Below are 26,798 nucleotides of genomic sequence, written 5' to 3' on the forward strand. Positions count from 1 at the left end.
AAGGGATTGACATGTTATCTGGAAAGGATTTCTGAAAATGGAGATGAGTCTGAAAGGATTTCTGAAACCGGAGCAGCTCCTGATTTTCAGACGGTTCTTGCTCATCTGGCAGGACCTCAACCTAACTGTTTAAGCAATATAGTTCTGATTTTCATCTACTTCTCTGGAAAGCACTATTTTATAGACTTACAGGCTGAAACTTCTGCTTGAAGAATTCTGCAAATGACAATTCTGGCATTTCCATTTGTATGTGAACATGAGTGCGTCTTCGTAGACCAACATATCAGATAATAATTTTATGTTTCAGGGAAGGCAAAATGTATCACGTAATTTAAAATTTTTAACTTGGGCACAGTTTAAGGGCAGGAGGATTTGCCAGGGGTAAAGAGTTAAGGTTAAAACTCAGGAAAAAGCACTGAAGGTTACGTTTGGCATGGCACTGCAAAGAGCAGTAAATCTTCTGTTAGCAGATTAACTCTGGCATATGAAGACTCCTTTATTGCAGTGTGTCAACACAAGATGAACATAAGCAGTAATATTTCTGCTTTCTGGATGACATCCAGTGAAAATGAATAGACACAACAATTTTTTTTTTCTCATGGCATGGATGACTGGATCTATAGGGTAAGGGTCATTCAATGAACAAGAGTTATTTCTATGTATAAATAGAAGGAATCAAGGCAGCTTTTCTTATTTTCACACAGATTTAGTAAAACAAACCAAAAAGGGTAAATACCCTGCAACCTTTCTAGCAACTCTGACTTTCATACATGACGAACTCTTAACAGAATGAAGATCCAAGTGAGCAAGAGGACATGTGACAGTACCTCTCACACTTTGGATAATTGGAGAGATGTACTGATGAAATTCCTTAAACTCAAGGTCGTGAGAAAACATTGGTAAAAGAAAGCAAACATGAATAGCAGAATGTGGGAAAGAGGCTACATCAAAGAGGGGAGCTGAGGGCTACACACAGAACAAAACCAATGCACGACCACCTGTGTTTCTGAGATGGGTCACACCAACTCATCCCTCACCTCAGCACTACTAAACCTCAGCATATATTTGAAGCACAAATACAACTTTTAGGCCAAGAGGCAAAAGTAAATTACTTATTTCCATTCTATCACAGTGGAGAAGCTATGGAAGGGAAAGAACAGACGTTAGAAATTGGATCAAGTCTTCATGGTGATATTGGTCCTACAGATAATTTTTGCTGTTTTTTTCTCTGTGAAAGACAATATCAACATTTTAGCCTTTTTTCTTGTTTGTTTCAAACTTTTTTTTGGTGTTTGTTTTGATTTTTGGGGTTTTTGTTTTTGTTTTGGTTTTTGTTCTCACAAGGTAGCAAAAAAAAACAAACCTGGAAGACACAACTAAAGCAGCATCATGTTACTGGCATTTAGATTGCTTCTTAATTATGACAAAGTTCAAAATCTGAAAAAATTAGACCTTACTGTTAATTTAAAGTGATATTTGAAGCCCCATCTACATCTCTACTGAATTCATACCAGAAAATTCAAGCAGAAACAGTGATCTAAAGAAAAGGACATCTATTTATATTGGGCGGTCTGGGAGACATTACATTGTATTTTTCCAATGTAAGCTCCTAATTTTGGAAAAATCTCTCATGTGTCTGCTCAATGGATCCACAGACAAGAAATATCTAAAATCATTACCAATGTCCTATGGTTTAATCCATAGGAACTCTTGCTTTAAGATTAGTCCACTGCACTATGGGATATGCACTGCTTCTGGATATTAAAATATCCAATTAAAAAGCACAAGCTTGAGCTGCTAATCCTTCAATCCAGGAACATTGACTTGGTTAGCAGGTGAAGTTACTCCAGTGCCTGCAATGGTTTAGCAGGGAAAGAGCAGCTCTTCAGGTTCTACTTCTGAAGCTTTTGAACTCAACCAGAGCTCTCTCAGGTGGTAACAGGTCACTTTCTTAAAGAGTCACACTAGACAGGATTTATTTGGCTTTGAAACTATTAAATGCCTGAAACTCCGAACAGATCTCATGGTTTGAGAATATTTCTGAAAGCCTGATTTTCAGCTTCTTCTATGAAACAAGTAAATATAACCATTTAAAATACAAACTTCTAAAAAAATCTGTTTGTTTGGGGTTTTTTAAGTTGCCAATTATTTTATAAAGCCAATTTCTGTGACTTCAAGTTATCTCATGAATGAAGGAACATAACATGATTTTAAGGGTATTGGTCAAAATCAGGCAAATCTTGGATTCTCTATTATTCATTGTTGGTTCAGTCTGGACTAAAATCCAAACCAGTTTTATAGGAACTAAAATATGATGCAAAGCAGAACAAAATTCCATAGATCCTCTACAATATTTGAAAATATCATGAGGAAAGGTATTAAAACTGGACAAGGTAAACACCAATAAAGGCAAGAGGATGGGGTCTAGTACCAAGGTGCTTTATTTGGAGATATGGAGAAGTGATTCTCTGATCTTTTTTGTTACTCATCATGGCAGTCTGAAGTCAACAGGATCCAAAAAAACCCCACTTGTTCCCAGACTCCTGATCATAACACAATGACTGGAAAGAGTGGATAACAACTGCAAATGTAAGAGCTGCTCTCTCTTCTCATGCAAAGAAGTCTTAACAGAAGAAAAAAAACCTAGCTGACATGAAAACAAGAGAACTACACAACCTAAGTGAAAATGGGAGAGGGAAGCCACTAAAGTCATCACCTACATTCAAGGCAGCCTTGCAGCATCTGTCTCTTAGGAAAAGCATGAGAGGGACACTGAATGGCACCTTCTTGCTCAGAAAAAGTTGTTCTTGGACTAAATTAAATGACTGTTCTGTAGGGCTTATGATGGCCATTTCCTCTGAATCAGAGAGGAAGGCTGGACTGACCCCCTGTCTTAAGGCCTTGTGCAGAGGAAAATGATTTTTTGCAACTGGTAGGCTACAGATAAAACACGTAGCAGCCTAAACCAAAGAGTATTCTCTAAGTTTGCCAGATTTCAAAACTGTTTAGGTTGACATGGTAAGCAGTAACTACAGCCAAAAGGAAGACATGAAAATGGAAAAATGCTTTTTTCCACCACCTAGTTCCTATGATTATCCAAATGATAACACTAACCAAAGGGCAAGTAAAAGAAAACCAGCAATTCAAACTGCCTTTTTTTGGAATGCATTTGCAGTAGACTAAAGCTCATTGGGGTCAGCAGAAACAGGATGACTGGGTTCCAAATCTGTGCCATATTATTTTGGGATTATTCTGAGTCAATATTTATGCTAGGCAAGAGCAATTCTTGATGGAGTAGCCTGGAGCTCAGAATTTACAGAAGCTATCAAAGCCTATCAAGTAGAACATAATCTAAGTAAAGTTATGAGTAATCATACTCAGATTGTAATAATGTCTCCTTCTACACTTGGTCTGGATTTTGCACAAGATCTGAACATGGCATCTTATGCTCAGAATTCAGGGGTCAGACACATGAACAAGTTAATCTTCATGCAACTAAAGCTAAATGGTGCAAGCAAGATGGCAGCTTTAGTGCACTCACAGTTTAAGCCAGTGCAATGAGAAGGTATATGGATTAATTAGACCATGTTTTTCCTAAAAAGGTACCTCTGAAGTAATAATTCCTGGCAACTGGAGTGGCAAAAAGGGTAAACTACTCCCAGTAGCTGTTTCTCAGCAGATGCACTGTCACTAAAGCTGTTGTAAACTGCTACTGTCTCTGAATCAACTGATAACCTGTTTATCTATCCTAAGCACATAAAAATGAGTTTATTTCTCATTTTAAAATTTCTCTTTATTTAATTCACAGTGAAACACCAACTTTGAACAACAGCGAAAAGATTAAGGACGTCTGTTAAAGATAGTCATATATATGGCTTTGAGAATTTTGAGAAGGTCTGATCTGAAACCATTGATTGCCATTGTCTGTTGTGATTCCTTGCATCACTGTAGTGTTTTGGGACCAACATCAGGACTCCATTGTGCAAACTATGTTGCAGTTTTGAAAAAGTGATGATGGTAAAGTATGAGAGCAGTTCTATGAGAGGACAAGATCCTGTTGAGCTCAGTGGTACAGGCTTCCTTCTCTTAAACAATGTTGAATTAATTTAGTTTAATACACAAAGTGTCTGGGGTCCTTAATTTGTGCCTCCCTTCCCTTCCTGAAAAAGCACTTTGCTCCATCTGGCTCAAAGGCTGCCTGTGCAGACATCTCATCTGTTTCTTTCACATTGGTGTCACAGCACAATCTCCACCAAAGAGAGCTCTTTCTGACTTCTTTTTGAACTGGGGTTCTCTCTCTTCCTCCTAACTTTTATCCAGAGAATCCGGAAATAATTTTAACCACTAGTGGTAGGTGAAGCACATGACCATGCCTAAGAACAAGGACTACCTAACTGAATAAAAAAGACCACGCTGAAGATCCCCTGCAAATTCTGATCAAAAATGCACAAATCCTGAAAGCCTGAAACTTGGAAGAGATTCAAACTGAACTCAGGAAAGGCCATTAAAAAAAATAATTCTGTGGATTATAAAATGAGCTTGCCTTTACGTAAGAGGGAACATGCAGTATGAGTAAGAAAGCCATGAGACAGAGAACAGATGATAAGACTGCTGTTGCCATCCATAAAAAGAATTTTACTGAAAGCAGCAGTACATGAGGTACACGTGGCAGTAGATCAGGGTACAGGGAGGGACTCAAAGGACAACAAGCACAAGAAGAAACAAAACACAAAATATTTCAATTTTCAGTTAAGGGAGAACTGTGCTATTCTCATGCAAATTATGCTCTGTGATGCTGAAAGGATAGAGAAAGAGCATTCACAAGAGTATAATGAAAGAAACAAATAGCTGTGAACAGATGAAGGAGAAACTGAAAGAGCTTCATATTCAGGGAATGAAAAAGGTAAGACAGAAAGGGGTAACTTGCAGGATGTTGAATTCTTCACTTCGTTATGCTTGTCTCCTCATTTACTTGCAATTTCATGATTGGTAGAATTTTATTTGCATGAAAATAGGATGAGAATTCTGCCCTGCCACATAGGGAATGTGTGAAGAATAAACTAGGTGAATCTTACACTGAATCATGAACCCCTCAGCTCTCAGTTCAGAAAAACTTGATTCCTCTTCAGGGAACGTTTCATATTTAGGGAATGTCACCTGATTGATTGGATCAGGTGTTTTATAAGCATCCTATGAGTCCAGTCTGGTTCTTAAAATTAACACTTGTAGCTGTAGTGCTCTCTCTAGATAGAGAAGCTGCACTTAAGAAAAACTGAAACTCTCTGAACATCGTGAAGGAGCATTATCTCTTGACCTTGGATAAATCCTTTCATTTAAAATGGGAAAGCAAAACAATGGAAGGTATTGCCAGGAATTCTGGATAAGGTCAGAGTCTTTACCGTCAGCAAAGAAACGAAAAGGGATTTTTATAGGAAATAGCACACCATTCACAAACTCAATGAATAAAAGTGACAGTAACTCAAGATGAAAAGATCTGCCCTTGGGAGACAGAGAATGCATGAATGACCTCAGGGATTCCTTCCCCCTGTTTGCTATGATTTCATACAGCAAAGTAGAACTGACAGAAGGAGTTAAAGTGAGGTCTTGGTTTCACAGTCAGTAACTGAATTATAGAACCTCCCAGCAATATGCCTGCTAATGAAATGTTTGCAATTCTTTATTGATTAAAGCACAAAAGGATTATGATGCATACAGAGACACACAGTTGGCTTTCTGACAGCGAGAGTTTCTAAGTCGGGTAAAAGCCATTCAGAAAAATAAAGACATATTTTAAGTAATTGGAAAGAATCCTAGGAGGCAGTACAACAAAGCCAGGCACTGAAGTACACACTGGAAAGGTGCTCTTGGCTTAAAGTGACCCTTGGTAGGCTGTAACTGTGATAGAATTTAACTGCTTTGAAAGAACATTTCAAAACAAACACTAGCTTGTCCATCATCCTGCTCTTTGAGACAGAAACCTGGGAGTAGTATCACTCTCATTCTATTTTGAAAGAAGACAAAAATAAAGTCTGCAGAATCCATTTTTAATTCATGTTGGAATGAAACAACATAAGGCTTTTGGAAATTTTCTGATGGCAAACCAGATCTCGTACACTCTTTACTCCAGTGTTTGGTAGTTTAGGCATTAAATTGCATGTTAGAAACCCAGGTCACATTTTCTATGCTTTTATCTTTACTGAAAATGAAAAATCCCTAGCCTTTATCAAACTATTGATTACCAATAATGGCCCCAAGGGTGGAACATATACATGAGGCAATAATGAGTTAGTCTGACTTTACAGACTAACATTTTTCTTGAACAGAGGTGGCAATGCACTGTGAAAGGGTCTTTAGAATCACTTCCTTACATTTCAAATGAATATTCAAACAAGTACATTCTGTCTGTGTACATTCTGTCTCCCTATTTCTGAAGACCATTCCAGGCAAAAGCACTGTGAAAACCCAGAGTTTCCCCACAAAACCTACTTTCAAGAAAAAAGCCTTTTGACAGAAAACTCTCATTAGATGACAAGATTCTTTAAGGTTAAGAATGTGTGGCTTTCATACGTTCTACAGCTCCTTTTTCTGATCTGCAAAGAAGCTAAATATGGCTTTACCACAAAGTCCTGAAATCCAGAAAATGATGAGATTTCCATATTATATACACTGCCACTGTGTGGTTTATACAGTATTTAAAGATAGATTCTACAGATTCTATAGTATTTCAAGATGCTTGATTTTGGACAAGTTATTCACACTGAGTCACCAGCAGGGAGATCTTTGGATGGTGAAAGACTATAGAAGGAAAATCTCCATATTGATATGCAGTCATTTTAAACATGGCAGGAGAAAATAAATTTAAGTATGAGACTCGGGTAATTGCAGTTAACTTTATGGATTCTATTTTCCTGTAATCATAAAAAGCTGAATGTCTCTACTGCAAACAGTGATTCAAAAAGTCCTGTGTGTCATAAAGCGAGGTGGAAGTAAAAAAAAGCCCACTAGAGAAATTAATAGATTTCTTATTTTTCAGGTGCTCCAGACAAGTCAGTTTGATGTTCAGGATGAATAGGGCAGCCTAATCCTTAGATAATTGCAGGTTAAGAAAAGATGCCATATATCTGACTATTAAATTCAGATGACTCAAGAAATACAATGTTGAGTACTACTTTTGGTTCAAATGGCTAAACCCAAGCTCAAAATTTGTAAATCTCTCTGCCTTTTTTGATGTAACAGATATTTAAATGCTTGCCTTTTCTACAAATGCCATGGCACAAGCTCAAGTTGTGGGTTTTTTATTTAATATTATATGAGCAGCTCATTAAAATCCATTGTAGGTACTGGGCTAATGATATGAAACCTAAACAGCTTTGACCAGGACAGGAGAAACACAGTTACCTTGGCTGATGTGGCCAGGTACCTTCAGGAGGCACAAGATTGGATGAAAGAGCTGACCAGCACACAGAGAAGGGAGCACTGGCATGTCATTCAAGTGGCCAGAGCAGGACTTGCACTTGTGATCTATTATTCTGAATTGGCTTTGGCTGTGTACTGCAATGCTTGGGATCCCTGGTGTTGAACTGATGGGGATGTATAATTTCCACAGCAAGCAAATGCAAACAAAGACATGATTCTGCCCCACATAACTTGCAGGGAGGATATTCTCTGTCATAAACTAATCCACGGCAGAAATGCTCAAATTGCAACTTCCACAGTTCACATCTCTAGCTATTGCTGTGCAGAGGGAATGGTCTTGGCTGACTGCACACTCACCTCTCCAGGCAGGTACCTGGGTGCTCATAATAAATGGCTGGAAAGCCACTGATAAGATAATGAAAGAGGAGACATCTGCAGAAATCAAATGATTCTTGCTACAACAAAGAAAATATAGAACCAGTGAAAATACTACCTTATTTGCTGTTTAAGTGCCAGGAATACAGCCAGACCACAGCCCTGTCTGTGAACAACTCCTAGGAAATCAGAGATAAAATTGACGCGGGTGCACATATATCCCAGCCTGGCAAAGCTGGTCCTTGGTTTCCAAATGGCACCCCAGAAGCAATCAAGGCAGAAGTAAAATTGAGAAGTAACAAAGACCATCACAGTTCCAATGCATTTCACAGCTTATACCAGCATTTCAGCTGACAGTAGAACACCTTGGAGGGTTCTTAGGAACCAGCTTCCAGGAAAGAGAATTGCATCTCTCTTTGAGGTGGGTTGCAAATAACCTTACTGATGACCAAGAAGCCGATGTCCAATGACAAAATCCTCAGCTGTCCTGACACAAAATTAGCTGACTATGTCTTGGGAAGCAGTGAATTTCTGTGCAGTTTGGATTTCTGAAGACACTTCTAGCAGTGGTGTCCGTTTTGCTTCCCTTAAGCATGGAAGGGAAATTACTACAATTCCTCAACTTCAGGATGGGCTCATTGTCCTGTTGCTCTTTGCTATACTTACAAGTGCTTTGTACACCCCTCTTCTTGTGATGCTAAGGAACCAACTTTTTATCTTCTAGGGTCAGAGCAAGAATGCTTTATGGTCAAAGTGAGTTCTTACAACAGTGATCTCAGAGAAGAGATCACTCTTTACAACTTCCTGAAAGGTGGTTGTGGTCAGGTGGGGTTGGTCTCTTTCTCCAGGCAGCAACTGACAGAACCAGAGGACACAGTCTTAGGTTGTGCCAGGGGAAATAAAGGTTGGATATTAGGAAAAAGATTTTTACAGAAAGGGTGATAAAGTTCTGGAATTGTCTGCCTGGGGAGGTGGTGGAGTCACCATCCCTGGATGTGTTGAAAAAAAGGCTGAATGTGGCACTCGGTGGTTGAGGTATTGGGGCATGGGTTGGATTTGATGATCTTTAAAGTTTCTTCCAACCTAGTGATTCTGTGAATTCTGTGAAGAACGGAAAAGGGATTGAAGGTGAGGAAGATGTTTAGTGTTTGCAGTATTTCTGAAGTCACCTCATGTTAAGCCTAAATGAACCCAATTCATTGACTGCTAAAGAGCAGAGGAAGGAAAATGAAACACAGTGAGAAATGAGTCAGGTCTGCCTCTTCAAGAAGAGCTGACCAGAGGACAGGATCTAACAAACAGCCTGCACAAAGCATCCTGGTTGAGTTGCTAAAACACTTTACAGATTCATGCAGGCCAGTAAGCCTGGGATGATGGTGATGTAGCGAGTAACTGTGTTTTTAAAGACAATATAAAAAAATACTTCATAAAATTGCTTGGTTCAAAGAATTGTCAAGGGCAGCCAAAGAGCAAAGCATTATCTCTGACGAGACTCCTTGAGCTTAAATTTCAGACAGTTCTACATTCTGGTTTCTTAAAGAGGAAGTTTGCAGCTGCTTGTCACCTCTTTGTAAGCAGTTGGCTTATTTGTAATGAGGGAGCCTGATGGCATAAATGATGCTATGAATTCTATTTCTGTGACTAGAATATCAAGTTCTAAAAGGTTTCTTAAAGGTTTCTAAAAGAAAGCTTCAGGATATCAACAGACAATTGCTCTATAAAAACATTGCAGCCCTTTTGAGTGAAAGACAGTGGTCAAGGAGAATTGAGCCCAAAAGATTTAATTACTTACAATTTATTTATGATAAAGTGCTAGGCTGCTGGATGATTTATTTTTACAGTTTAGATGGTGATGGAGCTGTTGGATTTATGAATTCTATCCAGGGCTATAACAGCAAAAAGAGATATGGAAAAATGAATAAAAACAACTTCCATTGATGAAGATGTGACACTGGACAAAATATTTTGAAGGTAAGTGTGTTAGTAGGGTTAACTGGAAGTTTGGTGCTTCTAAAGTTGTGTGCCCATACTAGAATGCCTCTCATACAGTTAGGCAGGGCAGATATACTGTGATTCACACTCATTCTGGATTTAGATTGAAAAATATGTGAAATGCACCAGTCCACCCCTGTAACCAGGCAGGGCAGATTCATCCTATGATGCTAGGATAGAAAAAACAGTTTTAGCAAATGGGTTCCTGAGGAAAAGAAGGTAAGGGAAGATGGAGAAGGTTGCTGTGATGCTCCTAAGAAGCACACAAAATACTTTCAGAAAATATTCTGCTATACAAAACACACACACAAAACAGAGATTTGAACATAATTTTAAGAGCTGAAGGCTGTGCTCAACTAACTGCAAGATAAATGAGACCGGATGTTTACGAAGACATGAAGACATTGGTGGTGCCCTTCTGCTTTGTAGCAAGTGCAAGGTGTTCTGCAAAAAAAGGAACGTATGAGTGCCTTAGAGACGATGGTACAGCTCTGCTTTTGGAGCTGTGCACTTCTGCAGGATCCATGTCCTTTCTCAACGATGGAATGCTCATGGCTCAAGGTGCAGTTCACAGCAGCCACCACTGAACCAAGGCAGGATCTCTCCAGGAGCCCCCCTGGAGAACAACTAAGGCTGCACTGCCTCCATTCCATGATGGCAATGGCCAAGGGGAAGTGAGGAAGAGGGAAATGAGTTGTATGAATGTTCACTGACCAGACAACAGCCATTCAGTGCTATCTCTGGAATTGGAGCACTCTTGACTGTGAATCCAAGTGCTTTTCTTGGATTCATGGAAATAAGGCTTCAGCTGGAAGCCCTCAGGGTCTGTCCAAAGATTACGAAAAAGTTGGATGGAAATTCCTAGGCATCTATGGACAGTTCTAAAGGGAAGTTTCTTGTAGGTCATCAGAGAAGACCAGTTTCTCATCTGCCTCAGAAGATCTAGATAAGAATGCATCTAACAGGAAGGAAAATTGAGTATTTACCTTATTTTCTCTACTTAAGATTTAGCCACAAGTCACAGGACTACACCATGACTCGGACACAGCCAGTCTGAGGTGGCCAGTCTTGGTGTAGCAAGATGACTGCTCTCAGCAGCCTTGTCTGACAGCAACACTGTTCTAAAGCAATCTTGTCAGGCTTATTCTGAGCCTTGGCTGACTTCAAGGGTGATACAGACCACAGTCATTTTGATAGCATGCAGCAAATGACAGGGGACCAGCAACTATCATCTCAGGACTTGCAAGTGAAGGCACCTTTCATCAGATTACTAAAATTACATAAAGTCATCTACTTTTCCTACTCTCCCAAGACTGTCTGCCGGAGGGTCAAAAATCACAGTCCATTTAGAAAAATTGGGATAAAGTTTCCTGAGGAACCATCCAGTATTTCCTAAAACAGCTGTTTATAAAATATCTGAAGACATATGGAATTTCATGGAAATTCCACTACACTTTGGAAATGAGTAAGAGTGCATTAAAAAAAATAAATCTGAATATCAGCAACCAGCAGAAACATACAAATAGAAAAGTTCCTAAATATTAAGCCATCCACTCAGATCTCACTCACTAATTAAATTTATTTTCCTCTCTAGTTAATGTTTTTCTAAGGAATCAGTGATTTAAACACAGCATGTCCAGAAACTCTCAGCTGTCAGCTGATACCTGCTAATACAGGAAGTACTGAAGAATTCAACAATGTATTTTGCAAATTGGATCTTAAACTGTATCTCCCTAAGCCTATTTCTAGGGTCTATGTTCAGCTTGGAACTTGCAGACCTGGTGTAATTAAGAAGGCTGTTACTAATATTTTTAATGCTAAACTTTTTAATAGCATTTGCCTGGACTCTTGGAAGCAGTGTAAGCTTATTTTCAGGTTGGATTTTTATTTTTTTCAGAGGCTGAGGCATCAACACAGTGCACTACATTGCTCAGTACCTCTAGAGTACTGCACATACTATTTGTGGCTGGGCAAACTCACCATTGAGACCCAGAGGGTTGCATTTTTCAGTGGCCTGGAGCTCTTTTGGCACACTAATTTTCCTGACTTCTTTGAGACTATGGGTCTCATTGAAATTATAGCTATAAGTGTTAACAGCACATTTATAAAGCAAGATAAGCTGTCTCATTGTTTTTGTTGGGTTAAATAATTTCGAATTGTGTATAATTAAAAAATAAAACAACATGAGTCACTTGCTAGGTCTGCAAACTAACTGGAAATTAACAATCACGGATAATCTAAAAATAAAGGAACATATGCTCAGATTTTCACATGAAGGAAGGTATTTTACCTCAGTCTTGTCATCTAATACCATTACAAAGTCATAACACTATGCCATTTCCTACACAGTGGTTGTATGCTGGTCTCTGGGTAAATGGACTATTTGTCATGGATGACAAGATACAAATGATATGGAAACTTTATAAATATTTCCACCTACTCCAACTATTAGCCCAGCAATCAACTAAATACTCAAAGTGAGGCTTTAGTCTCCTCAAGGTGGTCACTCCAGGTAAGTATGGATGCTCACAGGCAGGCTAAGCTTTTCAAAGGCTAGCAGGACAGTCTGCAAAGGACTTAGTGGGTTTAAGAAAAGAAATAGCAACCCTGAGGGAAGAGAGCAGAATTTTGTCCTGTCTCTTCTGTGGTGATGAATCCCTGTCTTGTACATGGGTCCATTGGGTACACCTCAGTCTGTGCTATGCTGTGCTCTTTGTCTCATGCAAACCCTGGCAGAGGCCCAGCCACTCGACCCTTTCTATTCCCACAAGGCCCTTCTCACTAACAGCCAGAAATGTAGAGTGGAGGAGACAAGCACAAAGGTGTGCAATGGGAGCAGAAGCTAAAGAATTATCTTCACTGCTCAGTGCACTTCCTACTCTGTTCCTCTCTCAGGCTCCAACAACACAGAGAAACAAGCCATGCCTCAGAAAGAAGAATGTACAGAAGCTCACTAGTCACTAGGGAAAGATCTTTCAGTGGTTACTAAAATAGCTGCACAAAGGAAATAAATGAATTTCCACTCACAACATTTACATTTCAATCAAAAGAACAGGAAATTTTAATTAGGCAAATACACTTGCTCATTTAACATCACAAATATAATAGAACATTGGTTTATATTGTCATCATCATCATCATCATCCACTTTTAAGTCAATAGGCAGGTCTGCAACAGGAGATTTTTCAGGAATTCTAGAGCAACACATACACACAAACACACAAATCACATGTAAAAAGTAGCTTGCATAAGCTAAGTAAGGTTAATGGCAAAAGCTTCTTTCTATGCAGAGAAAATTGAGCATTAAAGCTGCAGCATTAGGAAAAAAAAGTTTAAAAACAAGGAATGAAGCTGTAAAACAGATGAGAACTTAACAAAATTGGTGACCTTTCCACACAGATGAAGTCAGGTTAAAAAAAAACCAGGCCAAACCAAAACCAAAGGAGACTAAAACCAAATGAGACCAAAGGAGAACCTCCCCCCCACATACATACAGACAAAAGTGAGAGCACAACAAAGGAAGTGGAAGAAAAGTGTTACCCATAAGTAGCCGCCGTTTCACCCGCTTGTCCACATCAGCTACTGACGTGGCATTGTACTCAGAACTCTCAATTGCAGCCTCATCCTTCTCTAAAACACAAGTAAGGGACAAACATGGAGCAGTTGGTTAATCACAAGCCCAATTTTCCGCTGCCTAAGACAGTTTCTTGGCATGGCACAGCCAAGGCCAAGAAGCAAGGCATGAAAGCTAAATCCCCGTTAGAGAGTTAATTCCCTTTGAGAACCCAGGAAAAAATTAAAAGGGTGTTTAGGGAAAGGAGGAAGAAAGAGGGTGTGAAGGAAGAATGATCAGCTCTGAAGTAATTATTCACACAGAGGAAGCTGGATTTCTACTGGAGAACCAGACAGCTAACACTGGTGCCCCAGAGAGGTGTTAATGATGAAAATTAAAATTCAGGAAGGCTACTCAAACAAACTACCAAAGACAACCTAGGCTAATGGGGGCACCAGGATGTGAAGGTGGCAGGCAGAAGACTGGGACAGACAGAGAGAGCGAGAAGAGTCCGGTGATGGATGGGCACAGATGCACCACAGCCTTGTACACATCGACACACTGAGAAACGAAACAACAGCATGCAAATTAAACAACAACAACAAAAATAAACACACAACAAACCAAACAAACACAAAAAAAGATCAATTTGGGCAGTGCTGGTTGCCTGCTTGTCTATGAAACACTACTAGCTAAACATTCAACGCTAGGAAAGATGTTGCAAGAAAAGGGTTTAGTAATTTTATTAGCATGCAGTGAGCAGGATGATGTCATCAGAGGTCACTTTACAAGGTAGTCTCTGACATCCTACATGTAAGAGTTTCATACAGCATAATGAGGACTTTGGTTATGCTTCATTAGAAATACACAGAAACAGTCACAAGTATGGGAAGAGATGATCAGTTTGTGAAATAAAATTAAAGATTTCTGATACAGGAGAGCAATGGAGGAGCAGCAGCTGGGTAAATAAAATGATTTGTAGGAAAAGGGAAATGCTCATTAGGAAAACAAAAAATGAAAATGCAAGTTGGGACTTTCACATGCAGCAAACATAAAAAAAAAAGTTAAGACAAGCAAACGAAGACAAAATATGTTAGACAAAGAGTCAACAAGTATTTATCTGGCATTGCAGAAGTTTGCATTCTTGCAGTGATGGCTGGAATATATACACCACTGAAGACAGCAAACACTGGAATCACTGAAGTGAGGAGGAGGAGGAGGAGGCTGGCAGGTTTTGTTTGTGGCAACTCTACATGGTTGAGTGGTAACAAGAAGTTGTTTTGTTTTGTTTTTAACAAGTTCTAGATGGGATCAGGCTGCAATAGAGGCTTTTGTTTGAGTTTGTTTGTTTTTTTTTTCTCTGTAAATAATTAATAAACGTCAGTTATCAGACAAGACAGGCAATCAGGAACCATCACCAGAAAGCAGGAATAAATAAATGTAAAAAAAAAAAATTAGAAGTATTCTAAGAGAAAGAACTATTTTAGAAGGAAGAAAATCAGCACAGGCAGTAATATGTGACTTACATCACAAGACCAAGGAATGTAACATGGAGTTGTATGTATTACGTTACAAAAATGGGAAAAAAAAGTAAAAAAAAAAATAGATGCAATGTAAACATCTTTTAAAATATATTTTTACATGCTGGACAAAATAAAACATCTAAGTATATTAGTGAACAATAATAAATAGAAGATCAATTATACATTCAATAAAACCTGCTCTCAAGGCTCTCACTCTTGCAAGTTCTCCCCATCTGGAACTGCCACAGGACAGGGATTGCAGGATGGAGCTCTCTGTTATCAGAGGCACTCACTGAGAGATCCCCTGCACTCAGACACTCCTTGTGCAGACAAAAAGGCAGAGCCCCCCTCTGAGCCCTGCTCAGCTTCACCTCTGCCAGCATAAACCTCACACTGCCCCACAATTTGTGCAGTTAAACCCCTCAGAAGCGAGCAAGGCTCTGGGCAGCTACAGAGCTTTATGCCATGGATCTGGCCAAGACACTGGCTAAAGGTAACTGACAGATTTCCATGGCTTTCAAATGCACTGTCTTGCAGTACTGGAGAGAAAATACAATAAATATGCGTCTGTGTCCTTTTTACCTCAAGAAATGACTAAGAATTTGTAAGAACTTTGAAATTATACAAACAAAAAAAAGTCATCATGTCCGCAATGCCAATGAAAACCATTATGGATTTCAGGTTCTGATCTGTGAGTAAGAATTTTCAAATGTTAACTTGCATCATGCAAAAATGCACTTTTAAATTTATTTTTAAGTGGAGTAGAAAGAAATGGAGTTAAGCAAATAATACATTTTATAATCATAAATGTTTGCAAAGCATCTGCCAAGATGCTCCATATCTTGACCGGCTCTTTCCTGCTGATATTCTGAATGAAAGCTTAGTCACTACAAGTGTTGCAGTTTTTAGAATCGTGAAACACACCAGGGAACACAGCACATAATGATGACTCCTTTTCCCTGGTAACAGCTCAGAAAGGGAGGTAATTTTTCTAACCTTGCTCAAGCAAGGAAATCTTGACTGATGAAAGTGAACTGAAGAGCTGAACTTTCATTTAAAATGATGAATGTTCTACACCTTTTTACTTCAAAACTAGTTATGAACAGAAACAAAAATCACAAGCAGGTAACAAAGGGATACTTCATTAACAAACATTTTGACAGAACACACACAAATGCCTCTCTGTGTGCCTGGCTGAGCCAGGAGCTCCTGGAACACCCTTCTGTCAGCTGCTGGAGCACCCCTCTGTCACACACACACACACACACACACACACACACACACACACACACAACACAGAGATTCTGAGCAACCCCAAATCAAAGGAGCTGCAGAGAGGTACTCACCAATGCAGGTTCGGCCATCTGAGTGCAGGGCATACTTCTGATGACAGCCACACACAGGGCCAGTATCTGTGTCATCACAGGTGTGCTGGCAGCCTCCATTCCCATAGTTACAGGTTACTAGTTAAGCCCCAAATGAATGTGTATATATGTATATATAAATAAAATGACAATGAAACCAATTAGTCTTGAGAGCCTTTCAGAACACAGAAGAACAGTAACATACCAAGACATAAGGCAACATAAGATTTGTGCTTGCAATTATTTATATTTTTTCCTTCTGCCCCCTCCCTTCTACCTGTCTCATGCCCTGGACTCAATCCATACAGTGAAGAAGTGAAAGAAAAATAAAAGCATTTTCCCCACTCTACTTGTATTAATAATTTTAGTTTGACTCTCAGCCAATGCTATGTCTTCCTAGAAGCTACATGCTTCATGTCCATGATGAAATTAAGTCTGCCAATACATATGTATAGTTTGAGGTCTATAGACAGAATCTCTCTTTTGTTGCCCTATCATTCTCTCAGTAGAGGAAGCAGAGACCAAGCAGCAAGAACAGAACCACAAAAGTCTTGGAATCTGCTATATCAAGTGCTGCCCACCCTAAAGCAACAAGTTTAAAAATAAACCAGGAAATGTTTGGGTTTTTTTTTCCTTCTCTGCAACAAAAAATACACAGTTGTTATGGCTCTGCCATGTGCTGGCCTCAGCCAGGAAGGAAGCACTGGAGATGCCACTTTCACTTCCAGGAAAGAAGAACAGCTTTTACCAATTCAAATGTCCTCTGGTGAAAAAGTACTAAAGATATATTAAAGTAAATATTTTTCATGAGAATAGTTAGAGTTTTGAAGGTTTTGAATTAATAGATCAGATTCAATTCATTTCCTTTGTCACATTATGGATTTAATTTCTGCCAGCTAAGACAAACCATATTTAAAATATTAAGCTGGCTAGCACCATTTAATAAAGCCTCTCACTTGCCCCTGTGTCATTTCATCCTTTGCAGCTGCACACCTTGATCTTAAATAACAGTTCTGATCTGATTGATTCCTGAATTCAATTTATTGTCTTTATTTGGACTAGATTCTTTACTGGTAAATATATATTGGCAAATATGGGGGAAATCCAATATGCCATTATTTAGCCATATACTCATCATTTCAGAGGACTTAAATGTTTTGAAATGTTATGGTACTTTAAATGCAGACTACATTTATTTAAATACTGACTCCCAGTAATCAGAAGGAACTTTCCTCACATTGGTCTCAGCAGAATTTTCCTTCTAGATAAAAATTTACAAAAGAGGCAGGGTAGCAAGTTGCAATATACAACAAAACCAAGATAATGATTAACAGTATTTGAAAATCATATATCTAACTAAAATCTGAGGTTGTATCTAATGCAAGAGAGCTACATTCATACATTTTCCCACTGAACTCAGTGACCCTGCTTTAATTCTAGCTCCTGAAAATGGAGTAGACCGGAATTTTCCATCACAGTTACTAGAAATGAAATATCCCACCTCTGGTGTGAGTGCCTCAGTGCTGAGCAGCCATGTCACTCTCAGTAATCACTGAAGTATTTATCTTAAAATGGAACAGTTCTAAAAAAAGCAAATGAGGGAGACCCACCACAGCATATCCAACAGAATTCCCATTAAAACCTCCTGCCAGAATGGGAACCACAAGTTTACAATTTCAGCTCTTGAATTCTGGCAAAGATCTCAGCAGGAATTGTCCACCTCTCAAGTGAGTACAGACCTGAGGCCACTACAGGTGCAAGCATCCTTGGTCCTTCCCACTCTACACTTGGAATAAAAACCCTTGTGCTGTTCAGAGATAGAGATGGAATAGCCTTGGTGCCTGGTGGCAAGAACAATCTCTGAAAAGAGAGACTGCCTGAATTCCCACCTCACTTTCCAGGAATATCACTGTTCTATCCAACTGGAAAGAATGGCAGTGAGAAACATGGGGAGACCTGCCTGATCCATGTTCCCTTTTTGCAGCTTGACAGTTTGTGCACTAAACTGGAAAATGGAAATGGTGGGTTCAGTCCAAACAGACAGGGGAGGGAATATACCCCAAATCATGAGAATTCTCAACTTGCAAGGAATTACATTACAAAAGCCCCTAAGCAACAGCCACCCTCGGGCATTCTTTCTCCTTCTCCACTTTTATACCTAACCTAATAATTTATTTTTGTGAAAAAATAGCAGAAGCAAATCAGTCTGCTTTGCATCCAAAGGAAGCAACATTTATTTCCCTTTAATACACTGTAACACTTTGGTTTTTATTTTTTTATGCAAAACAAACAAAACTCAAAGTCAATTCTCTATTCTTAAAGTTCCCACCTTTCCAATGAAGACATGCTTATTACTTGACCCCATATGCCTCTAGGACTATGTGGAGTTTCTGTCCTTGTTGGACTGCAGTGCCATCACAAATTAACTTAAAGGTGTTGTTTATGCCAGATGTTTAAATACATTTCTAGCCAACAGTATTTTTATTGAGGCTTTTAAAGTGCAATCAGCAACAAAGTGTGTATTTAAAAAATGCGACTGCAGTGGTTATTTTTGGCATTCCTTGCTGAAAACCTCTGCAGGCAGAGATGAAAATATCTGAACAGGCTTGCTCTGACCCACGTAATATGAGGAACTTTTCCTTACTATATTTGTCTGTGAAAAAATTGCACCAGACTGATGGCATTTATAGCAAATCCTGCAGAATCACACACTTTTACAGTTTCCCTGCCTATAAAAGTTGCTGGTTCCCATTCTACCCAGTCCATGAATGCACATGTAGGTCAGTTCCTTTTCCTGTCTCCTAGAAACATTAGTAAATTGTGTTTTTGAAGGATTTGAATTTCTGTCTAGACTACAATTTATTTATTTATTTTAAGTAACTTGAGTCAACATTTTGAAGTTTGACAAGCTCTACAGGTGAAATTGCTACAAAATCTAGTTGTAAAATATGTCACTTCAATTTTCTTCCAGTCCTCATTCTGTGGCAGTGACACAGTGGGAAGTTTTTCTTGCTTAGAGGAAGAAAGTCATAATAATTTAAAAGCAAATGGACATCCAGATCTACTCCATTTTTGTGAGAAAGAATTAAAGCAATATTATTGAGAATTCATAAAGTGTTATTTTAAAAACTATTTCTGATAAATTTGGACTCTGCAGCTATGCAAACATCTGTGTGCTCATTCAGAGTCTGTGATACTGAAGGGGCAAACAGAGGCAAGATGGTAAATTCCAACAGACAGAGATCACCTTAAAATATCATAAATCATGTTAAAATGAAAGGGATGGAAAATAATGACGGGTTTTTAGCTTTTTTTTTTTGTTTGTTTGTTTTTGCTTTTGTTTCTTTTCTTTTTTTTTTTTTTTTAAACCAAAGGAGAATATTCACATATCTTTTAGAACTCAGACATACTTATCCCCATATGGCAGATTTAAAACCAGAGTAACACCATCTTTTGACAGTGCTTCAGCATTTGCAGTGCAGAATTCTGGGCTAAGTGCAGTCAGAATTCTGGGCTCTTTCCCTTAGTGGGAGGAATGTCCTGTACAACAGCAGAGAAGCCCTACAAATGACACAGATGACACACACCCTCTGTGGGACAGGTTCAGTGCTGGCAGCCAAACCACCAGCCTGTTCTCCCAACACTCTTCCACGTGGATAAAGAGCTTTGGGGCTGACAATGGGGCTTCAAACTGCCTTCAAACCAGATGAATTCTTTTCACTGACTACAATGCTCAGGGTCCTGGGCTGGCCAGACACCCTTCAGGCCCTGGCAGGCAGCAGAATGGCTCTACCTGTCCATCTGCCCACACTGGAACCAGCAGCATTATTCAGTTTGACTGGGCTGAGCCAAACAGACCTGAGACACAGCTTGGCATGTGGGCCAGAGCTTACAGCCAGAGAAATATATGGACTAGTGTAGAAATTACATTTTGATAATGAAAAATAAGAAACAACTGTCTGAAAGAGAAATGGCATCTCAAAGAACAAGAAGGATTTTAATGTACATATGCTACTAAGTATTGACATTGATATTCCATGCTAAATTCCCCTGAAGACAGAAGGTACCAGAATTCAGCCTCACTCTACAGCCTAAATTGTGTTTTCAGTGCTTCTCTTTAATTTCACAGAATCCATCTTACATGGCCATGACAAGAAGTACTTGAAAACATATGGCAAACTATTTAATCTAGCATTTATTACTTGGTAACTTAAAAAATAGTGTTCTGATCCTGTCCAAATATGGACTGAAATATATACCATGGCTCAGATGCCACAGACAGATATTTCATTTCTGTAGGATGGACTTCTCAAATGAGCATATTGTCATCCCAGATAACTTGAAAACTGCACTGTTTCTTAACTAAACTGGCCATTAAATACATAATTTGCATAAATATATGGCCACCTCTATGTGATAAAGCTGTGCATCCAACATTGCTTACATGATTTATTCTAGTATGGCTTTACATTTTTGACATTCTGGGGATCTTTGTACTGATAGCAAACAGTTGCATGAGGACAGCATCTGCAGGAGCTGAAAATCTGCCACTTGGCATAGAGAGGTTGGCATTTTATTGTAAAAGTACTAGGCAGGATTTCAGAATCACTTTGCACTAGCCTTCCTGCTCACTTAAATCATTATTATCCAAGGAGGCAGACAGAAGCAGCTGTAGGCAGGGTTACCCAGCATTTTTCACCAAAAGATTTGGCTTTTACTTGTTTATAACTCTTTCAGGTTGCAACTTGCAGGTATGTGAATCTGCTTTAGATTTCCTCTTATTTTTAAGCTTCCAGCTAAGAAAGAGAGGAACATAAATGTCTTGGTTTTTTTTTTTTCATATTTGGGTAAAAAACCTTCAGTTTATCAAAAAATTCTAATGCAATTGTGCTCAGGAGCAGGATCTTAGTATCTGTCATGGATATAGACATAGAAAGAAGAGGTAAATTCCTATGTTTTTTTCAACATAATCTGGAGCCAAATCGACTGTTCTGAAGTATCTTCTTTCTGCTGACAGCAAGTAGCTATGAAAATTACTGACAAAGCACAATCTTCTGGGCTTGTGTACACCAGAGGCCATTAAAGTACAGAAGTAGCCGTAAACTCCGCAAAGCTGAAGTTTATTGATGCTTTGGAGCTAAAGGATGCAGTTCATCTGAGGGATCATGTATGGATCTGTATGATTCTGCTTTGTGCATTTCTAGATGGCTTCTTGAGGTCCCTTTCAGCCTCAACACTTCGGTGTTTTCTTAACATGTTGGGCAACTAGAAATTTCATACTTAAAATTTACACTAAGAAACCATTAAGGCTGCAATCTTGAGCACTCAAAAGCTGCAAAATACCAGACTTCTAAATAAACCTATTGTGTCATAACTCTCCTCAATGACAAATGCAGAAAATGCTCCTGTCTCATTTAATGCCTAGTGGAGCTGGGGAAAGTCAGGGCTGTGGAAACAGCTGGGAATCTTTTCTCATCTGCTGCAGAGTGAGTAGCAAACCAGAAACGGACTGTCAAGAAAGAATGGTCTTGATCAGACAGTGAAAAGAGCCCTAAAAACTCTAACCTATTTCTGCCTTCACTGAGGAATCCCTACTTAGAGCTTGGCAAGTCACTTGAATCTCTTCTATTACGGGTTACTGATTTTATAGTCCTTTCTCTATGGCATTTGCAACTACAGCTGGAGCCATCAGGAGTTTGGCTTGGATCATATCAGTGTGCTGTAAATGCTTAGCTGGCTTCTGTGGGCTCTTGTTAATCACCTATCACTACCAAATGAGTTTGATATTAATATCTTTATATTCATTTCTCTTTGGTAAGATGGGCAAAGTAGTCCTTTTAAACTTGAGAAGAGTATTTTGAAAATACATTACAAATGTCTACAAAGCACTTTGATATTACAGTAATGAGTATCATGGGAAAATCCATGAGGGGATGAAAAATTTTGTGTTTACAATAGGGTTTAAGTACTGTGCAGTAGGAAAGGCATGACACTAAATTATGGAGAGGAAGCTACTGAACACAAGCCTGTTTAATGAACACTGACCATAATGGACACTGCATGAAGCAAGAGTGACTGCCTTATCAGCATGTGAAGGTAAATGATAAGATGGGATGTGCTTATGTAACTAGTATGTAATGACAATTGTGGTACATAAAAAGCATGGAGCCTTCCTCCAAGTGTTTCTGCTTTCTCACTTATTTTAACATCTTCCTTGAGGAAGACTTGAATTGTTACTAAAGGCCTTGGGCCAATACATTTGAAAACCTCTCCCAGTGGTCTGATTGAATTGCAAACTGGCTGATAAAAATTCTCTGAGAGAGGTACTAGGTGTACTGAGAGGTACTACACTCTCTGTCACTTGTTCACATAAAAAAACAAGAGCAGCAAGCTCTGACAAACCCTGAAAGGCCTGGACCCATGGAGGACCATGATAAAACAGCATAACTGACAAGGATATGGGGTTTTACAAGGGCGTCTTAGACCCTACCTGTCCCTGTTATACAGGGCTACAGACCCAGCTCAGGCTGGCAAGTGGGAAGTGTCTTCAACAGAGCTGCACTGAAATGGTTAGCTGTGAAAAAGTTTTTTTTAAAGTTGAGATTTGGTTTCAGAATTAGGGCTCTATAAATAGCCTGCTGTAATCTCACAATTACTGTCCCAGGCCATCTGACTACACCTCTGTACTTCTGTGCATTTGGAAGGACTAGAAGTAATTATTTTAAGTAAGAACTCTGGATCATACTTGCAGAATGTGCTGTGGGTTTAGAGGTTGATGTGCTTCAAAGTAAGCTCTGCAGCCTTGGAAAACTCAGTGTCCCTACTTAGAAATCTGTCACCAAAAGTTCATTATACTTACAACTACAATTTGAACACCAGAGGGCATTGAATAAATTGAAGTTTTTACTCTAAACCCTGAGGCATTTAGAAATAATGTTTCAGAAAAGGCTCTAATCCTCCTGCCACCATCTACTACTGAAACTCCCAAAGAATATAAGAATTTGAGGAAACAAACATTAACAGCATTAGTAAACATCCTCCCATACTTCACCAATGTAGCTGACGTTGCACTCCAATTAACAGCACACAATATTCACTTCTAATAAACATTGAGAATGAAAACTACCATAAAGGCAATTTTCTCTGTGCTTTTGCCTTTGGCCCTGTGTAGCCTCTTAATATAGAGCAGAAATCAGGCTGTAAATACTCTGTGGCACTTCTTTATGACGTTCAAAAGTGATTATTTTCACTTTGTACTTGTGAACTGACATCATCTATGTATGTTTACATAGTGGAGATCTCAGCAAGAAAAAAACTGAAGGCTAAGAAAGACTGTCTCAAAAATACTGGCCCTGTTGCAAAGCAGCAAACATTTTATGTTGTTTTACTACACTTCTTTTGTCTCTCTCAAAGCTACCAAGTAGGAATGCAAGCTATTGGACTCAGATCTAAGACTCACTGAAGCCATCAGAAAGACTCAGTTCTGAAGCTTTTAGATGACAATGGTGAGGTCAATTATTTGAATCTGTACAGAACAATTTCTAATTTTGTGGGCTAATGAGTATCTGCATCTTTAGCATCCCAGCTTCAAGAATAGAACACTCTGGGCTTTTCTCTGAAGAACAGTATATATGATGCAGCTGCATGTTTTCCAAGTAATAATTCAAGACTGTGAGCAGTGGAATCAAGACTAGAGCAATCATTTCTGTCTTTTAAAAATATTGGAACTGACACTCTTAATTTGATAGCTCTAGTGGATTTATCATTAAATTAATTGATGCATCCACCTTTGTGGACCTTCAAAATATTGCAAGCCAGAATCCATTATGCTTTATTTGTATTGCTTTACAAGGAAAGCCTGGATTAAACCGATCCTTCACTTTTCTGCATTCATAGGAAAGTAGAAAAGTTATGATTTTGATAACTGAGCCACTGTCAAGATTCTATTATTCAATCCCTCTAATCCATCTCCAAATGCATCTTCTACAGCAAAAAACCCCTCATTACCAAAATTATCAATCACCTTTGGCCAAAACAAATATAACTTCTTGTGAACACAACAACAATGAAGAAAACAAGACATTTTGGGGCATTTGAAATTTAATCTTCATCTACCTACATTTGCAGTCCTTCTGGTTTTTCGCAAGTTCAAAGCCAGGTCTACATTCACAGGCAACCCCACCTTTGGGTGTCTCCCGGCAGATGTGTGCACACCCATGATCTTTATTCATACAGTTCATACCCTCTGTGGAAAAGGAAAGAAAAATAGAAAATATTAGTATTAAAATAAAATCGCAAAATAATTATGCATATCCAGTCCTCCAATAATTTTATCTGTAACTTTTATTTTTCATCTGGACCATGTTCCACAAGACAAAAGAACAGAGCTGAAAGGAGATATATAGTCAACAAAACAGTGTAATAAAAGACAAACACGCTCTGGGGCAAATATGAGCACTAATCTGTGTCTCTGTTTCATGCAGAAACTTGGGATTTCTGTATTTTGTATCTATAGTCTAATTTTTCATGAAAATATCAGGGATTTAAAGGATACTCCAGGAAGTTGTCTGTCCCACAGAGCTGAATAAGTGATCTGGCTTTTTTTTTCCTTGTATAAATTCAATGGTTGTTACTGTCTGGTGCATTTTTATATGCCTGCTAATGTGCTTTATATTTTCTAACACACAAAATCTGCCAAATATTATAACCAAGCATTTTTGCTTGGCTCCATTTCTTTGCTATTTGTTTTACATCTCAATTCTCTGTCATCCACTGTAAACACAGCACATCTCCAACAAATCAACTACCACTTTTGTCTTTGACTCTATTAAACAAAACACACCAGCTGTTCAACAAGCATCCAAGTGCCATGGGTGGATTCCTGCTAATGTTTATGCCACAGAATAGTACCAACCAGCTTTCTTTTAATCATCACAGAGACAAATTTAGCCTTCTAAACCATGTCAGTGATTTAGATACTGAATGCACCTTATACTCTTAGAGCCTTTCATTACCGTGCTAATTCAAATCCCACATATTCACAGAAATCTTGAACTCAGTTCTTATGGGTCAGCATCTAACATTCCTTGTGTGAACGAAGGCTATTTAGATTTGCATTACAAAGCCTTCCCAGACTTCCCCTTGGATATCTGACCTGTAAAGGAGAGACAAATTCTCTCAGAATACACTGGCAGAGAATTCCCATTTTAACTCAGCTCCCTACACTGCTGTAAGCAACATCAGCATGGACTCTGCAACTCATTTGGCACTTTGAAATGTGTCTGCTCCCACCTATTCTAGCCTAATTTCTCAAAACTACTCCAGTGTAAAATGTTCAACTTAAACCTATAATGCCAGTGTATTGCAAGTAAATGTTTTTTTTTTGTGCCTAGAATTTTGAGGAAACACTACAAAAAGTCAGTCAGAGATTGCCTCAGGGTGACAGAAGTTAACAGCTTCAAGAAGTTATTCACACTGTTCAACTTTACCTTTGAGAGGTTTGTATTAGCAGAGTAATGAAAAACACACATCACCCGTCTGATTGGGTATTTTTGTTCACCTCTCCTACAAAACACACCAGGGTCTTAAATCTCGCCACCTATGAAAACCACTATTATAGACAACAGATGTATTTATTTCTTCTAAATTCCCCTCTGTGTTGTCCTTGAGCCTAAAAACTTGCCAAAAAATAGTAAGTTACTACAACCAAGTAAGTTATTCTTTGTAAACTGCAGCCTGGACAACAGATGCTGCCCTGAGATACAACACACACTACATGCTATAATACACCACCCTCCACATCAAAGCGAGGTATGAATGCTTTGTTGGGCTGAACAGATACAAGAAACCTGGGAATGGCCTTATTGAAGGGTTTGAGGCATTTTATAATCTCTTTCTCTCCACTTCTCCCAACAAAGGATTTCAGACACAATGTGTTTGACAAACTGCATTCCTGTGCACTGTGCTATGCTCCGAAAGGGATCTGGGAAAGATAACACATGGCTGATTGAGTCCCACTGCCCAGGCTCTGAGAAGAGAGGAATTATAGAGATGAAAGCAGATATTTAATGGCCCACAAGTGTAATCAAGCAAGTGATTTTTCAGTGTTTACTTGCAGATACCGAATCTCTGCCTTTATGGGAAGGCAGAAACTGTGCACTGCCTTCAATACAATGAAAGTATTGGGAGAAATTGAAGATCAAAATCTTTGGAAACAAAAGTGATCCTGATAGTTGTGTGTAAGACCACAATATTTTAGTTACTGTATTAATTATTCTATCTGCTGTATTAATCAGAGTTGTCTAAAAATTATTTCAGTTGCATGTCTAGCTGGAGAACACCATAGAAATCTCCTAAGCCTGAAAATCATTCTTTTAGAAAATATAATGGTGAAATGAAAGACTATTATTTTTCAGTCATAAGCAGGAGCCCATGCACAACAAAAATTCTCATTTCAGTATTTTTCAAAATCCCTAAAAATTAATTTACAAGTAATTTCCTAAACAAAACCTTTTTAGCCTGAAAAGATTAGTGAAATAAGAATGCAGCAAATTAATATTTTACCTTGCGAAAAAT

General features: G+C 38.7%; 1 protein-coding gene across 1 annotated transcript in view; it reads right to left on the reverse strand.

Annotated features, from left to right (window-relative positions):
• SCUBE1 (signal peptide, CUB domain and EGF like domain containing 1) overlaps positions 1–26,798 on the reverse strand; it is a 189,225-nt gene that overhangs the window by 65,098 nt on the left and 97,329 nt on the right. Inside the window, exons 5-7 of the mRNA XM_058804924.1 lie at positions 24,343–24,468; positions 16,206–16,322; positions 13,324–13,413 (exon numbers count right to left, since the gene is read on the reverse strand). Of these exons, the coding sequence (XP_058660907.1) occupies positions 13,324–13,413; positions 16,206–16,322; positions 24,343–24,468 (333 nt within the window). The remainder of the gene's footprint in view (positions 1–13,323; positions 13,414–16,205; positions 16,323–24,342; positions 24,469–26,798) is intronic.

The sequence above is a fragment of the Ammospiza caudacuta genome, chromosome 5 (assembly GCF_027887145.1).
Source record: "Ammospiza caudacuta isolate bAmmCau1 chromosome 5, bAmmCau1.pri, whole genome shotgun sequence".
Taxonomy (NCBI): Eukaryota; Metazoa; Chordata; class Aves; order Passeriformes; family Passerellidae; genus Ammospiza; species Ammospiza caudacuta.